Here is an 18,288-nt window from a genome sequence, read left to right on the forward strand (position 1 = left end):
AATTAGGACCATGGAAGAACCCAAAATATTGATTGGCGTTTGCCTGGTGCCTGCTCTGAAAGGTTATTAGATCCCTCATTCGCTTATGAAAAAGCCTGATGACTATCTGAGGAGATGATCAAGAGCCCAGACATGACCTGGGCCAACTGGGCAGCGGACAAGCTTCCTATCCTATAGTTGTTCCCTAAATATCGAGCTCATTGAGGAACTGAAAGACCTTTCCCTCGGTTCCTTAAAAATTGAAAATTGCCTGGTGAAGGATTGGCAATAACGCAGAGTCATCAAGAGGAAGTTTATTATTAATCCATCAATTAATAAGCTGCTTCACCATTAATTAGGGCTGATTATTTGTCATTACATGTTCTTGCTTGCTAAGTTATTTGATGGTTCGCAAATGGCAGAGAGCAAGATACAAATTATTCAAAAGGGTATCCAGCTTACACCATTCGATTCTCTGCTCCTGGCACTAACATGCTTCAATACGAAAGGCATTGCAGAACAATTGCAAAGGCCAGACCAAGAATTTACAAAGACTCTGGTTCATAGTGCAAATAATTTCATATATACCAGTTACAATACACTTCATCAATAATAAATTAGCATGGATTAAACACTCATGGCCGCAATACATGCTGCAGCATTCCCAGTGATAAATGTGTGCTGGTAGTTCAAATATTACTCAACATTTTTTAGGCATCACATTCTTTTTGGAGTTTTTTTTTTTGCAAGAGGCTGATTTTTCCAATAGAAGAAAGCATTTCAGCTTCCAAAATGCTTTACAGCCAATAACATACTTCAGTAATGTAGGAAACACAGCACTCCCACAAGCAACAATGTGATAATGACCCGATAAGCTGATTATGTGATGTTGATTGAGGGATAAATATTGACCAGGACACCAGGGAGAACACTCCTGTTCTTCTTCAAAATAGTGCCACAGGATTGTATATATCCACCTGAGAGACCAGGTGGGGCCTCGGTTTAGCATCTCATCTGAAAGATGGCACCTCCAAAAGACTACGATCTCACAGTGCTGACCCTCCCTCAGTACTGCTCTGGAAGTGTCAGCCTAGACTTTTGTGATAATGACAAGATTATCTGTTTCTAGGTGCAGCTTGAATGACACCAGGAGTTATAACTTGTTAAATGCATCAGTAATGACATCTTAGTTCCCTTACAATCCATCTTTGATTGACAAAGTAATTCCCTTATTGTGTTGTCCTGTCTTGCAGTCATGTGACACTATTCCATTTAGTGATCAACATTTAGTGTAGTTTCAGCATCACTTCCCAATTCCTATTAGAATTGTTTTTGTTATGAGATTATTTAAGTATGCACAGCAACATGTGAAAACTAACATTGTACTTCATAAGGTTCAAACTTTGTTCTCACAATTTCCAGATTATAAACCTCTGCAGAATTTATCCTAATGATGCTGCAAAAGTCCAGATTGTATCGAAGAAAGAATTATGTGAATAGGAGGGAGGCCATTCAGCCCTCTGGCCTATCCTACCATTCAGTTAGATCATGGCAGACCTGTATTTTAAAGCAATCCACCCACCTTAGTTCTGTAACTTGTATAACCCTAAGATCCACCATTACTTCACATTTCAAAACATTGCCATTATGCCAATATTCTCAATACTCATCAACAATTTAACAAATCAGTTGGACTATCTCAGGCTACGAAGAGAGTATATAAACCCACCACTTGTCTCCTCCATTCAGCAGAATTGGTGTAGGCAGGGAGGGCTGGGATTAAGATGGCTCATTCCTATGTCCTACCATCGTACAGGACCTGAAGTCAGGAATGAAGAAGTGGCCCATGCTGGAGAAGCGGGGGGTTAATTCCAATCCCAAAGTCCCAACAATTCCATTTTCACTGCAGGACTAAGGGCTATACACCAGACTTGCCTACCAAAGCCAGACACAAGGGCCCAGGTAAGTTTATTACATTATTTGCCCTTTAACCAGCAAAGTGGGAGATGCAGAGCTTCTCACATTCCTCACCACACCCCCACACCAGACTCCATCAACGCATCCCCCCCTCCCCAAAACAAACAACAAGCCCCACTCCCACCACAACCTCACCCACCCCATACCACTTCTAAAAACTGACCTCAATAACAGTCCATGAAGATCAAAATAGCTTGCTGGGATTTATAACTAAATGTTCTTGCCAAATTTTAACCATAGGCTACTCTCTCATTAGAGAGAGATGACTGGTGTACCCAATACTCAATCACCCCAGATTCATATAACGCCTTCACATTTCATGCAAAAACTTTCAGAGAATGATTAATAATTTAAAAAAAATTTGTTTCTATTGTTATTCCAATCCATGTTTTCCATTTCAATCTCTGCAATGTTTGGATTTATCCATTTTAAAACCTCTCACTTTGCTCCTCTCCTCAGTTAGCCTCAATCTCTCCAATGCTATCTGTGTCCCTTAGTTACATAACTTAGCGTCATCAGCAAATTGTGTGTCATCTGAACTGCTGCGTCAGTAACAGATTTATTTTCAAAGCATCCATCCCCAGCCCCTGATGTATCTCATAAGGACTTGTATTTTTGGGAACTGCAGCTGGAATTTGCAAGTTACTATTCAATTGTCTAAAGATAGCCCCCCACTCGACTGACCTACCAGCAACATACTCCAGAAAAATCCACACTTTCGTGGGTGACATGAATTGCACCAAATGACCAACCCCTTTAAATTGGGCCTGGCATTTTACAGCAAGTTGCACCTGTCACCCAGCAAAAAGTCACTTAAAGCGCTTCCCAGGAGCGACTGTCCCCTTTGACAACAATTGCCATTATTATTTGACTCCACATGCTGGATTCATACAATAGTTGCATCAAATTAATTTAACACTGGGGTATTCTCAGCTTCATTGGAGGTAATAATTAAATGTCCTTTGGGGAAGGAAATCTGCCATCCTTACCCAGCTTGGCTTGTATGTGACTCCAGATCCACTGCAATGTGGTTGACTCTTAACTGAAATAGCCGAGACAATCAAGTCCTCCCCAAGGGCCATTAGGGATGGGCAGTAAATGCTGGCCTAGTCAGCGATGCCCATGTCCCATGAAAGTATAAATAAAAATGATGCTTAAAAATTGAAAAGGACTGATTTGGTGTTGCTCCCCTGGCAGTGTGGATCCTTGCTAACAGTAAGCGCGGGTGGGAGAACCTGTGAGGGTGGTGTAATGTTAAAGCTCGAACTACATCTCTCATTCATCTCTGTCAACGCTCTGGGCTGGTAAGGGAGCTGTTGCAAAATTACTCCTGGAAAGGTAATATTGACATATGAATAACCCTGTGGCATACACACATACGTGGAGTAAAACTAAAACTTCAACCGTGATTGCATTTGGGAGTCACACTTCTCTGAATTTCTTTCTCAATCACCAACATCAACGTCAGGATTTAAAATTGAATTGAACTCTCATGAGAATAATACTTAAAACATGTCAGCCCACTGAATCATACTTCCATACGTAGCAGTAAATTCTGTCTCGGTTCTTGGTGGTGTTTATATGAAGGAGTGAGGGACAATGGAAACACCCCAGCACTAATCCCAGCCTCAACTTGGGACTTTGGGTGTCGATGTTTGTAAGGATTCTGCACAGACAGGTAGGTCATTTCACACAATGTGGGGAGTTTGGGTCTGAAGAAGAATAAATTTAAACCAGAGTACAATAAATGGGAAGTAATGAACGAAATTTGATTATGCTTGGCCATGTTTTAAAAAACAGGAGACTTCAATACCCTTCAGCTGATAGCCTAATATCAATAAGCCTTCAAAGTCCATTTGTCTTCTTAAGAATCGTCATACAGAGGGTTATTGTAGTTCCCACATGATCCATAGTCCTGATCATCCAACAATCGTCCATATGCAGAATTCCTACAATAAATGAAAAATATTTCTTGAGATGACAATCTGAGTTGAAAAATATTCTCAAATTATCTTCGAAGCACACTTCAGGCTATTTAAAAAAAATAAATCAAAGTGATGAGAGGTTGTTACCATTTTACCAAGAGTCTGTCCTATTAAAGGCAAGAATTTCAGTTGATATAACTCTGCTTACATGCAGAGTTTGTATATGTCCCTCCTACTGGCAGGAATAGTTTCTCCTTATTTGTCAGTCAAAACTCTTTCAGTGTTTTGAACACCTCTATCAAATCCCCACTTGACCTTCTCCACTCTATAAGGAACAATCCCAGCTTCTCTCCAGTGTTGAACCAGAGAAGGTATCAAATGTAATAACCCAAAGGATGTGACAGGAACATTAACACACACACAGAAACTGACAATCAACTGCAATACTTGCATAACTGTAACAGAAAGAATTCATGTAGCTCTTACCTTAAATTAAAGTATACGACTCCTCCGAATAGTACCAATACAGCTATGATGACCACCACAGAAATGGCTGCCACGCTTCCTGGTGATGGATAAGAAAAACATGTATGACCACGAGGGACATAGGCTGAATTTAAAAAAGACAAAAAAGCTGAAATTGCTCAACATCTACATAGGGAAAGAGTACAATTGGAAATGCTTGCAATAGAGAATAATCATTGAGATACTAACAGGCTATGTAGATGGTAAAAGTCCTACAGGGTGACAAAAGACCAGGCATTCATTTTCAAAATTAGGATATGAAAGTACATTCCAGATTGCAGCCTGATCTCCAGATTACAAAGAGGATATGGAGGGGGATGCAGGATGTGCAAAAACCGGTTTGTAAGGGTGAAACCAGAAATGACAGGTTATAACTTTCACGAAATATTGAATGAGCTGGGGCTCTTTTCTCCAGAAAAGAGAAGGCTGAGGAGTGATCTGATCAAGGCCTTAAAAATTGTGAAGGGGTTTGAAAGGGTAGATGTAGAGAAGATGAATTCACATGTGGGAGAGTCACTAGATATAAGATAGTCACTAATAATCCAATAGGGAGTTCAGAAGAAACTTCTTTACCCAGAGAGTGGGGAGAATGTGGAACTCAGTATCACATGGGTTGATTATAGTGAGTAGTATCGATACCTTTAGGGGGAAGCAAGACAAACAGAAGATGGAGAACAGAATAGACGGATTTCCTGATAGGTTGAGATAAGTAAATAGAGTGGGAGGATGCTCCTATGGCATATGAATACAGCTGCATGGCCTGTTTCTCTGCTGAACATTCTATGTGTGTCTATGCTTTTTTTTATTATTCGTTCACGGGATGTGGGTGTCACTGGCTGGGTCAGTGTTTATTGCCCATCCCTAGTTGCCCTTGAGAAGGTGGTGGTGAGCTGCCTTCTTGAATCGCTGCAGTCCATGTGATGTAGGTACACCCACAGTGCTGTTAGGGAGGGAGTTCCAGGATTTTGACCCAGCAACAGTGAAGGAACGGTGATATATTTCCAAGTCAGGATGGTGAGTGACTTGGAGGGGAACTTCCAGGTGGTGGTGTTCCCATCTATCTGCTGCTCTTGTCCTTCTAGATGGTAGTGGTCGTGGGTTTGGAAGGTGCTCTCGAAGAAGCCTTGGTGAGTTCCTGTAGTCCATCTTGTAGATGGTAGACACACTGCTACTACTGTGCGTTGGTGGTGGAGGGGGTGAATGTTTATGGATGTGGTGCCAATCAAGTGGGCTGCTTTGTCCTGGAAGGTTTCAAGCTTTTTGAGTGTTGTGGGAGCTGCACTCATCCAGGCAAGTGGGGAGTATTCCATCACACTCCTGACTTGTGTCTTTTGATTGTGGGCAGGCTTTGGGGAGTCAGGAGGTGAGTTACTCACTGCAGGATTCCTAGCCTCTGACCTGCTCATGTAGCCACAGTATTTATATTGCTAGTTCAGTTCAATTTCTGGTCAATGGTAACCCCCAGGATGTTGATAGTGGGGGATTCAGTGATGGTAATGCCATTGAACGTCAAGGGGCGATAGTCATTACCTGGCACTTGTGCGGCATGAATGTTGCTTGCCACTTGTCAGCCCAAGCCTGGATTTTGTCCAGGTCTGGCTGCATTTGGACATGGACTACTTCAGTATCTGAGGAGATGCAAATGGTGCTGAACATTGTGGCCTTGATGTCAAGGGCAGTCATTCTCACCTCACCTTGGGAGTTCAGATCTTTTGTCCACATTTGAACCAAGGCAGTAATGAGGTCAGGAGCTGAGTGGCCCTGGTGGAACCCAAACTGGGCATCAGTGAGCAGGTTATTGCTAGGCAAGTGCTGCTTGACAGCACTGTTGATGATCCCTTCCATTGATTTACTGATGATCGAGAGTAGACTGATGGGGCTGGTAATTGGCCAGGTTGGATTTGTCCTGCTTTTTTGTGTACAGGACATACCTGGGCAATTTTCCACATAACCGGGTAGATGCCAGTGTTGTAGCTGTACTGGAACAGCTTGGCTAGGGGAGCAGCAAGTTCTGGAGCACAAGTCTTCAGTACTATTCTGCAACCTTAGTTGCAGAATATTTGGTTGTAATACATTAACAACATTGCTTTACGATAAAGATTAGGCTAAAACTTAATCATCCATTTCTGTTCATGAGGGAATGGAAAGGAGTAGAGTGTGCTCACTCACCTGCACTCAAACCGTCTGCAGATTGTTCAGTTCTCATGGTGATTGCCTGGGTTGAAGGGGCTGCAATATTGGATGTCTCTCCTGAGGTTGTCGAACTTGGTTTGTGTGAAGCTGATGGTGTTGTCATTGACAATGAAAACAAAGTGGTCATGACAGCAGCAATTGTCGTCTTCCCATTTGTGACAGAGGTGGTTTCTGATGCAGTTGTGCTGCTTTCCATCAGGGTTATGGTGGAAGTTACATATGGTGCAGTTGTCACATCTGTTGGTTGGTTTACAGTGGTGGATGACCTTGATAAACTTGGAGTTGCTGTGGTTTGGGCTATGGTTGAACTTGACTGTGTACTGGACTGACTTGCTGTTTGGGCTGGGGTTGATCTTGAGGGTGATGGTCCGATATCTGTTGACTGGTTTAAAGTTGAAGTTGACTGTAATGTACTAGTATTACTTGAATTTGTTGCATTGGTATGAGTTGGCTGGGCTAAAGTTGATGTAGGCTGTGAGATACTTGATGGTTGGGTAGTGGTTGCATTTGACTCTGCATCAGATTGACCTGTTATCTGGGTTGTGATTGATGTGGACAGTGATGAAATGCTATTTGTTGATTGACCTAAAGTTGAAGTTGACTGCAATGTATTTATAGTGTCTGTTGGCTGGCTTACCAATGAAGATGATTGCTGTGATTTTGTATTAGATATTATATTTTCATCTGTGGTGCTTATACTTGTTGTCACTGATGCGAAGCTTTTATTAGAGATTGAGATCATTGGTACAGATCTCCCTGAAACAGGAGGGTTAGATTTGGTGTTTGGAGATGAATTGGCTGCTGGAATGGTTGTTGTGACTTTGGTCAGTTCTTTGGTGCTTGATTCTGTGTTGGTTGTGAGTGACGTTTGGGCCCTAGATTGAGTGGTGCTCAATGGACTTTTTTCCAAATCATTTGTTGATCCAAAAATACTGGGCGATGTTTCTGCTGCATTTTCTTGGGCTGAAATTTTAACACTCAATTCTGCAAAATAAACAAAATAAAGCTGATGAACAGGAAAAGCCTGGAAAATAATTTATTGTTCTTAGAGAATGTGCAGAGGAGATTTACTAGACTGGGACAGGGAATGTCAGAGGAAAGACTGGAGAAGCTGGGATTGTTCTCCTTAGAGCAGAGAAGGTTAAGAGGAGATTAAATGGAGTCTTTCAAAATGATGAGGAGTTTTAATAGAGTAAATAATGAACAACTGTTTCCACTGACGGGAGAGTCAGTGACCAGAAGACTCAGATTTAAGGTAATTGCAGAAGAACCAGAGGTGGGTATGAGGAGAGTTTATTTCACACAGTGAGTTGTTCTAATCTGGGCCTGGATTTTTCAGAGGGCTGGGTCTCACTTTCTGCCATCTGAAGAGTTGGGGGGAGGGAACACATCCCCGACAACTCTGAGTTCCCTGCAGCCACTTGACACTCGAATGAGCATTAAGGGGCAGCAAGAGGGACTTTGCCTCTCACTTGGGAGGACGTCCAGCTTTAGAGAACTGTTGGCCAATCTGATTGGCTGGGAGCTGTCTAGTTCCTGCAGTAACAGCTCTGCAGTGGACAGAAGAGGAGCTTCAGGAGGACATTGGAGCCAAAGTCCGGGGAGAGGAGGCCCAGGTAAAAGGGGTCCCAGGGCGGGGAGGGTGGGGAAGGCCTGGGGTGGAGGGGGGGATGCAAAGGGGGCCCGGAGGCCAATGGACCTTAAGGCCGACTTCAGAAGGGGGCTTCTGATGGAGGTGCCATGCCACCACCCTCCTCCCACCAAACCCCCCTGCCACCAAACCCCCCTGCCACCAACCCCCCCACTCACCCTCCCACCACCCTCCTCCCACCAAACCCCCCTGCCACCAAACCCCCCTGCCACCAACCACCACCCACACCCTCCCACCACCCTCCTCCCACCAAACCCCCCTCCCACCAAACCCCCCTGCCACCAACCCCCCCACTCACCCTCCTCCCACCCCCTCCCACCCCCTCCCACCACCCTCCTCCCACCAACCACCACCCACCACACCCCCACCCACTCCTCCCACCACCCTCCTCCCACCAAACCCCCCTCCCACCAAACCCCCCTGCCACCAACCACCACCCACCCCCTCCCACCACCCTCCTCCCACCAAACCCCCCTCCCACCAAACCCCCCTGCCACCAACCACCACCCACACCCTCCCACCACCCTCCTCCCACCAAACACCCCTCCCACCAACCACCACCCACCCCCTCCCACCACCCTCCTCCCACCAACCCCCCCACTCACCCTCCTCACCACCCTCCTCCCACCAAACCCCCCTCCCACCAAACCCCCCTGCCACCAACCACCACCCACACCCTCCCACCACCCTCCTCCCACCAAACACCCCTCCCACCAACCACCACCCACCCCCTCCCACCACCCTCCTCCCACCAAACACCCCTCCCACCAACCACCACCCACCCCCTCCCACCACCCTCCTCCCACCAACCCCCCCACTCACCCTCCTCACCACCCTCCTCCCACCAAACCCCCCTCCCACCAAACCCCCCTGCCACCAACCACCACCCACCCCCTCCCACCACCCTCCCACCAACACCCCCATTCACCCGCCTCACCACCCCACCCCGCCCCACCTCCCACCCCCCTCCCACCTTCCTGCCCACGGTCTAACTCTTTTAATTTCACCCTTCCCTTATGCCATTTCAATCCTCCCGCCAGTCTAAAAATTGAGGCTGGACAGGAAAGGGCCCTTAAACCGCCACTTAAATACCTCAGTTGGGGCAAGGGCAATCTCCCCATCCGAGGCATTGCCTGTCCCAGTGTAAAATCACTGCATGGCTGTGGCTGGCAGGAACCCAGAGGGAATTACGTCCCTTCAATTTCATGCTGCCCCCCCACCCCAACCCACCCCCCCCCCCCGACCCCCCCCACCCCGCCCCCCCCCACCGCCCCCCCGCACCCCCCCTCCTCCCCTGCCGCCTGAAAACCCGTTGGTGGGGGAGTGTAAAATTCACACCCTGGAATGTGCTGCCTGAAAGGGTGTTGGAAGCAAGTTCAGTATTAACCTTCCAAAAGGAATTGGATAAGTATTTGAAAAGGAAATGAAATGCAGGGCTATGGTGAAAGAGCCTGGTGTGTGCGACTAATTGGATAGCTCTTTCACGGTGTTGGCACAGGCACGATGGGCCAAATGGCCTCCTTTGCTGCTGCATGATCCTATCATTAATGTAGCTCCCCTGTGTAAGGCAGGTAAAACTAACTACAAAGAAGTAAAGCACATGGATCCCAAGGAGACTCAAGGGTTGTGTATAGTTTAAATTGATGCTTCCCTATTCCACACATAGATTTCAAGTAGTGCATACTAACAGGCCTAAGCATTCCTATTTAGGATTCATCCACCAATGAGACAACAGAATTAAGAACAGCCCTTTCCAAAACCACCCCCCCCACCAACACACAAAATTCAAACAGCACTTATCAGTGCATAAGAAATATGGCCGTTAATTGCACTGAAATGCTTGGATATTGTGAGCTAGTTTTTCCATCATTCATCAAGACAAACACGTGGTTAAGACACATGTAAGCTGTAACTACCTACAAAGCTAATTCACTGACGTAAACAGCTAAAATGTTATCACAGGCATTCCAAAGTTCAATAATCCAATAACATCAGTTAAATCAAACTTACTAATTACGTTGATGTTTCTTTACCCGAATGACTAAGCAAAATTTGTAAATTTATGAAACTTGTTTTTTTAAACTTTAAATACAAAACTTGCACATTTTATTGAGTTATCTTATTCACTATGGCGTTTTTGAGGAGTTCCTACTATTTGCTGTCTATTTAGCATGACACCCACATGTTACACCAGCTGAATATTCACCTTTTCACACAAGTACACCTGCAAAGTTCTCCAAATAAAACCGGAACAAACAGACCTTGTGGCAAAGTTTGATCCAACTCATGAAGCTTCTTTATTTCACAGCAAGTGAACAAAATGACCAATAGAGATACAGTTTGATCAGTATGTTTCCAGGACTCCAACATTATGAGGAGACAGCTGTTTATTTTTTGTTCATTCACACGATGTGGGCATCGCTGACAACATCAGTATTTATTGCCCGTCCCTACTTGTCCTTGCGAAGGTGGAGATGAGCCACCCTCTGGCTAACTGAATGGTTTGCTCAGCCATCTCAGAGGGTACTTAAGAGTCAATCACATTGTTGAGGATCTGGAGTCACATGTAGGCCAAACTGGGTAAAAATGGCAGATTTCCTTCCCTAAAGGACATTAGTGAACCGGATAGGATTTGCAGCAATCTGGTAATTTTGCGGTCATCATTACTCACATGTAATACATAAGTTTTATACTTTAAGTTTCAGAAATTTGCAAATTCTGCTTAGTCATCGAGGTAAAGAAACATCAATAAAATTAGCAAATTTGAATTAACTGATGTGATTGAACCTAGGAATGCCTGTGATAACTTTTTAACTGCTTGCTTCAGTGAGTTAGCTGCTAGATGTGTCTTGCTGAATTGTGGAAAGTTTAGCTCATAATTCATAGGCATTTCAATGCAATTAACAGCTCTATTTCTTATTCACTGATTGGTGCTGTTTGAATTTTGCAGTAGTTTCACAGTCACCATTATTGGTGCTAGCTTTTTATACCCAATTTATTTAATTAATTAGATTTAAATTCTCCATTGGCTCTGGGGGCATTCAACTCATGTCTCCAGATCATTAGTCCAGTAACATAACCACTGTGCTACTGTCCCCTAGGTTAAATAAAATACAAAATGTACTAAAACTAAACACCACACTTTTTAGTGCTTATCTACAAATTCCACATGGTTAACCCAATTGATTTTATATTCACATCGGAACAAGGAAACAGAAACATTACCTGGAGAACCTGGCAGAGGATCCAGAATCCAGATTAAAGAGCATCTGTGACTCAGGAAGTGGGTGGCTAAATTTCCTGCTCACCACAGGAGCAGGCAGGACACTGCATTATAAAGGCAGTGATCTACCTAAGGTCAGGCCCTTCTGTCACCTCTCCACACCTCGCAGTCATGCACTTTCCTCTTCGATTGCTTGAAGGAACCTCCCATTTTCAATTTCAATGAGCAATTTGATTCAAGAAAAGAATATATGAGGTGGGTTCCATTGCCTTCCCCACATGGGCTGTTAAGGAAGCACAATTCCTTTTCCCAAAGGATCCTCTGCCTGTAAGTAGCGGTTATCCCTTGAGGTTCTTGTTCTTCCACCATCGCTACTGAAAATTCACTGGTTCTGCTGCTCCCCTTGGCTCGTTACCTAGGCCTGGGGTGACTTGCAAAAGCTGCGTTATACCAAGGCTAAATACTAAATCCAGAAAGTTCCTTGTGCACATCCTGCAGAAACGTGTGCAGCAGAACTGCTACATCAGCACAAACCACAATGGAGACCATCAGTGATCTCTAACAAAACCAACAAGAGTCATTTGGTAGTACAGAACTTGAGTATTGTTGAAGAGAAGAGATGTTTTTCGTCAAAGCTTTTTGTCTTGCACTCATCAGGACAATTCGTAAAAATACCAAATAAAAAGGGTCCAACAATTTATACTATATGAGAAGAGAGTGCTGATTGGTTGGCAAATGAACTCTGACTGGTAGAGGCACTGTATAGAGAAGAATGCAACAGTTGATAGTGATTAACAGTTAACTGCTAAGCATTATTTGAAATTTAAACCAGGCAGCTTGACTCTGATTGGTCGAGACATTGCCCTGGGGAATGAACCACTGAATGGCTGTCACTTCTTTTATTCAGCTGAATGGCTGTCACTTATTTTGTTCAGTTTGTTTAGCTGAAACAGGTGCAATGTGTGTATATGTACTTTCTGTCTGCAAAGAACAGGTCTTTATGTATTAATATATGTAGCTTCCAGTACATGCAAATGTGCCACACTGTGAGCCTGAGAGACAATCTTAAATTGGTTGTCAGTGTAGTTCTTGGCACATTAAGGATTATTTAGCAAATGTTGTCCAATCACGGAATCACATCTAATGTTGGACACAGTGTTTTGAGTTTTGCAAGCACGGGCTGGTTGGGTACAGTCTGTACCCTGCTCATTGTGAACAGTGGCTGGGACATGCTGTTTGATACAACTTGCCAGTCTTTGGGATGTATAGCCTAAATAACTAGCATTACACTGGCACTGAAATTCATTGCCCATTTACCCATTTGTGCGATAGACAGACCATGTTTTTGGCTTGATGGCAGCATACTGTTAGTGACAAATAACACTCATGTTGCTATTGCATAGTAGCAGTGTGAAACAGCTAGCTTCACCTGTTGCTCAAATTTTTGAGATACCTTGCACTTCCGGGGTAATCTGAGCTGGACTGGGCTCTTTTCAGGGCCGAAAGTGACAGCCTTAGGCCCGCTCATGAGTTTGCACGATATGCAGTGTGAAATGATCTGCCCAGGACAGCCATTATCCTGCATGATGTCTTTGATGCCCCTATTTAAGCAACAAGATTGCAAATAGCAAATAGCTCAGGCCCTATTTACGAGAAGCGTGTCTTTGACTGAATGATGCTCAATCCCCTACCTCTTGCATATTTCCGATATGTGGATGATATATTTGCTTTTTTTAAATCTGCACCTGCATATAACAATTTCCTTACATGTCTTAGTGGGCTCCATCCTGCACTCAAATTCACTTATGAAATGGGGCAGTCAAATGAACTCCCTTTCCTTGACATACTAGTTGAAAGATCTTCCAGGGGGTTCTAGACCATGGTCTACTGCAAGCCTACCTCCACTGGTCAATATACGCATTGAGACTCTTACTGTTTCAATGCTATAAGATTAGCCTTAGTGGCAACCTTGTATATAAGGCCTGAGCCATTTGCTCACCATGCAAACTTGATGCTTGATCCAATCAGAGTCAAGCCGCCTGGTTTAAATTTCAAAGAGTGTTTGGCAGTTAACTGTCAATCACCATCAACTGGTGCATTCTCCATGGCAACACCTCTACCAATCAGGGTCTACTTGCCAACCAATGAGCACTCTCTTCTAATACAGTAGAAATTGTTGTTCCCTTTACACTTGGTATTCTTGCGAATCGTCCTGATGAGTGCAAGACAAAAGATTTCAACAAAAAAATGTCTCCTTTTAAAGGAAATAATGAGGATTCCACAGCTATAACTCTCCCATACTTCAGAAATATAAGCCATGCAACAACAACTGTCTTTCTTATAGCATTGATAACTTAATAAAAGGTCCCAAATGCTTCACAGGAGTGTTATCAAACCAGTGCATCTTGTAGATGGTACACACTGCTGCTACTGTGCAACAGTGGTGGAGGGGGTGAATGTTTGTGGATGGGGTGCCAATCAAGCAGGCTACTTTGTCCTAGACTCTTGCTTCTTGAGTGTTGTGGGAGCTGCACTCATCCAGGCAAGTGAGGATTATTCCATAACACTTGTGCCTTGTAGATGGTGGACGGGCTTTGCAGAGTCAGGAGGTGAGTTACTCACTGCAGAATTCCTAGCCGCTGACCTGCTCTTGTAGCCACAGTATTTGTATGGCTGGTCCAGTTCAGTTTCAGTTTTGAGAACCCCAAAACCTTTCAGGGAGCTGGTCTATGTCTGGTACAACTGTGGCTCAGTCGGTTGCACTCTCACTTCTGAGTCAGAAGGCTTGCAGGTTCAAGTTACACTGCAGAGACATAAGCACAAAAGTCTAGCCAGTGCCTCCTACTGAGGGAACACTACACTGTCAGAGGTGCTGTCTTTTGGATGAGGTGTTAAACTGAGACCTTCTGCCTCTCAGGTGGGTGTTAAAGTTCACACAGCACTTCCCAAAAAGAACGGGGGAGATAAACAACACTTATTCCCCAAGGAACAGGTTACCTACTATTAGCACAATGTTATTGTGGGAGCTTTCTGTGTGCAAACTGGCAGCAGCAATTTCCACATTACAACAGTGACTGCACTTCAAAAAGATCACAGACCTGAAATGTTAGGCCGGATGTTGGTCAAGTAGGGATGCCTTGGCAGACTTTTAAAAAATAGTGGGTGGGATCCAGAAGTGTAAGAACCGTGCCCCCCAACCACCACCAGCCCCCCACCACCACCACCCCACACACCGCCCCCCCCCCCCCACCCCCCACCCCATCCCCCCACACCCTTCCATTTCCAGCAGATACTATTTCTGGCAGCAGGGCAAGGGCCTTGTAGAACCACAAATTTATGCAAGACGCATAGTTGCTTGTGATGGGAGGATTTAAAGTCTTGTTTAAGTGTCTTAATCTGAAGTGATTTAAATCCCCAGTCCTTTAAAATTGAAAAAAAAATGTCTGCAACTTTCAAGAGTAAAAATAGACACTGGCTGCTGGAGTGCTTTGATTAACAGTCCATCTGGTGTGGCTCAGAAAAAAACACTCGCCATCTGTTTATGTGATTTCAATAGACTCCATTGTTTACGTTTCCCAAGATTTGTTATTAAAGCTGAACATGCTTTGAATGTTTGGCTGAGTTTCAAAAGTTCCAGAACCACCGATCTAGCAATAGGCTGTATAAAATTAGACATTTTGATTGGCGGTTTTAAGAGATTATTAAAGGATTAGGCAGCTTTGATGCGGTGGGTAAAATAGCTATTTGTTTGCTTTTACAACAGATAGCCCAGTTGAGGGGGTTTACATTTTTTGAATGGGTTTCATGAATGAGAGTTTTTCTCAGTATCAAAATGTGTTTGAGTGAGACATCTATTAGGTTGTTAGAAGTTTATCTTTTTTTATTTCCTTACGGTTCCTGAGGTCTGCCTATAGTGGATAATGGGTGAGTGACAATGGAGGACACATGGGAAGAATGAAGAGGGCATGAGGGTATTAGAGAGCTTGGAGTAGGCATGGGGAGTATGGAGGTAGGAGGAGAAATGGAGGGTGTAGTGAGAGCATGGAAGTGGCATGTAGGGTGGGTGTGGAGGTGAGGGATTTTTTTTTATTCATTCACGGGATATGCGCATCACTGGCTGGGCCAGCATTTATTGCCCATCCCTACTTGCTCTTGAGAAGGTAGTGGTGAGCTACCTTCTTGAACTGCTGCAGCCCATGTGGTGTATGTACATCCACAGTGCTGTTAGGGTGGGGGTTCCAGGATTTTGACCCAGCAACAGTGAAGGAACGGTGATATATTTCCAAGTCAGGATGGCGAGTGACTTGGAGGGGAACTTCCAGATGGTGGTGTTCCCATCTATCTGCTGCCCTTATCCTTGTAGGTGGCGGCGGATGTGAGTTTGAAAGGTGCTGCCTAGGGAGCCTTGGTGAATTCCTGCAGTGCATCTTGTAGATGGGTACACACTGCTGCTACTGTGCGTCGGTGGTGAAGGGAGTGAATGTTTGTGGTTGGGATCCCAATCAAGTGGGCTGCCTTGTCCTGGATGGTGTCGAACTTCTTGAGTCTTGTGGGAGCTGCACTCATCCAGGCAAGTGGAGAGTATTCCATCACACTCCTGACTTGTGCCTTGTAGATGGTGGACAGGCTTTGGGGAGTCAGGAGGTGAGTTACTTGCCGTGGGATTCCTAGTCTCTTACCTGCTGTTGTAGCCACAGTATTTATATGGCTGGTCCAGTTCAGTTTCTGGTCAATGGTTAGGTGTGAGGGTTGAGGGCTATATGGCCACAACGCTTTTAATACAACTGGGCTGAAGCCCCTGAGAGTCTCTTAACCAGGCCACCTCAGCCCTTAGCCACCTCTATGACCACCACTGACCAACCTCTGGAGGCGTCAGACCCATTCACCCCAGCCCTGCCTCCCAGAGTGAAAACATAGAGGGCAGGGAGCCTTTTAAAGGAAACAGGTTTCCCGGGTTTGGAAATTTCCCAACTCCACCTTCCTGCCTCGTTAGTGAAATCTGGCCCAGACGCTGTTCCTCTGCCCAGGGATGCTGGCTGAGGTTTTCCAGCATTTTCCATTTTTATCTCAAAGAATACCTCACTGGTTCTAAAGCACATTGGGACATCCTGAGGTCATGAAAGATGCTTCATAAATGCAAATTCTTTCTTTCATTAAACGCTATTCAATGAGTAGTGTGTCTCTGTTTATCGGGCAAGTCGTAGATAAAGCAGTGACAGTTGAGGTTTATAGTTGATAACATGGATATGAACATCTGTAATACTTAGATATCTAGTCTGCCACATTCACCATCAGACAGTGAACGTGTGTGTTATCAAATATCAGAGATTCCCAGCTGTTGAATCTAAAACATTGACAAATTACAAACTTAATAGTGAGGGAAATATGAATTCTCTAGACTCTTAACTCCCTTTGATGAAAGATCAGCGACCTGAAATGTTAACCTGGTTTCCCTCTCCACAGATGCTGCCGGACCTGCTGAGTGTTACCAGCATTTTCTGTTTTTATTTCCGATTTCCAGCATCTGCAGTATTTATGCCTTTTTGTTTAACGTTACCATTTCTGACAAAGTGTCAGAAGAGCTACAACCATGGTAACTAACAATCACCACTCTTATTTCATTACAATGAGTTTGTAACTATAATTATGCTGCACTTACTGACTTAAACTATTAAGACAAACTAACAATGCCAATCTTACGGTAAGGTAAAGTATAATTTCATTTAGAGCTGGGTCCTTAAAAACAACTTACATTTACATAATGCCTGCAATTTGCAAGGTGCTTCACAGGAGTGATTATAGGGCACAATGTAACACTGAGTCACACGGGGAGATATTAGGACCTAAAACTTGGTCAAAGAGGTAGGTTTTAAAGAAGGTGTCAAAGGAGGAGAGAGGCGGAGGTGTTTAGGATGGGAACTCCAGAGTATTAGGGTGAAGGGAGCTGAAGGGAAGGCCAGCAATGGTGGAGTAATTAAAATCGGGCATGTTCAAGATTTGGAGGAGGACAGATCTCTGGAGTGTTGTGGCCGGAGGTGTTTAGCGCCTTCAAGCTTTCCTCTTTCTCCATTAGATACCCCATATCCACTAAACATCATATATGGTCATCCAGATACCCCTAACCCCAGCTACCCTGTGTCCATCTGAGTACTACCTATGGCCACCCACAATGGGAACTCATTCAATTTACCCTTCAGACACGTTTCTTTGTCCTGTAGCTGACTGTGTCTGACCAGCGGGACTGTGACAGTTCATACAACAACTCACCTGACCAGCTGGACTGTGACAGTTCATACAACAACTCACCTGCACTCAGTACCAATGCAGCCAATGCAAAATTCCAGAGCATTGCGGCGGGAGCCAGTGGCGATGGAGTGGCGGACGGAGGGGGAGCTCAGGAAGTAAGGGCGGAGTGTTGGAGTCACTGAGAGAGAGAGAGAGGGGGAAAGCTCTCTGACCCGGGAGTGTGCAATGGAAAGCCGGAGTAGGGAAGCTGGCGCAGTTGAGCCCTGTTCCAATCCGGAGACACTCGCCGTTTTACTACAATCCCCCCCCCCCAATTACAATCCGGAGTATATGTCCCTGCAGTTCTGCTCTCGGAGTTAGATTCCTGCTGGGATCCTGGTCTGGTGGGATCCTCTTGGTGACTGTGCCGCCCTGTCGGGGTCCGATGTTGAGCTGGATTCCGGTTCTGCTGATCCCCGGTGATCTGGGATCCAGAGCGTTGGGATCCGCTGTGTGACCGCTTCTGGGGTTTGAGTTGGGATCCCGATTGTGACCTGTTGCTTTTCTGGGATCCGGAGCGTGTCTCTGGG

At 44.8% G+C, this 18,288-nt stretch overlaps 1 protein-coding gene across 1 annotated transcript; it reads right to left on the reverse strand.

The window, feature by feature from the left end:
• Positions 1 to 278: 278 nt before the first annotated feature.
• On the reverse strand, positions 279 to 17,910 carry LOC121284226 (prostate androgen-regulated mucin-like protein 1 homolog). Its single transcript, XM_041199525.1, has 4 exons — positions 17,780 to 17,910; positions 6,576 to 7,583; positions 4,368 to 4,446; positions 279 to 3,905 (listed from the first exon to the last, which is right to left on the reverse strand). The coding sequence occupies exons 1-4, from the start codon at positions 17,820 to 17,822 to the stop codon at positions 3,821 to 3,823; spliced, it is 1,215 nt and encodes a 404-aa protein (XP_041055459.1). The 5' UTR covers positions 17,823 to 17,910; the 3' UTR covers positions 279 to 3,820.
• Between the last annotated feature and the right edge of the window lie 378 nt (positions 17,911 to 18,288).

This window comes from Carcharodon carcharias, chromosome 1 (assembly GCF_017639515.1).
Source record: "Carcharodon carcharias isolate sCarCar2 chromosome 1, sCarCar2.pri, whole genome shotgun sequence".
Lineage (NCBI taxonomy): Eukaryota > Metazoa > Chordata > Chondrichthyes > Lamniformes > Lamnidae > Carcharodon > Carcharodon carcharias.

Coding starts and splice junctions, on each gene's coding strand:
- LOC121284226 (XM_041199525.1), bottom strand. CDS start 17,822: ATGCTCTGGAATTTTGCATTGGCTGCATTGGTACTGAGTGCAG. Junction 7,584..17,779: donor TGCATTGGTACTGAGTGCAG/GTGAGTTGTTGT, acceptor TTTATTTTGCAG/AATTGAGTGTTAAAATTTCA. Junction 3,906..4,367: donor GTCGTATACTTTAATTTAAG/GTAAGAGCTACA, acceptor CATTTATTGTAG/GAATTCTGCATATGGACGAT.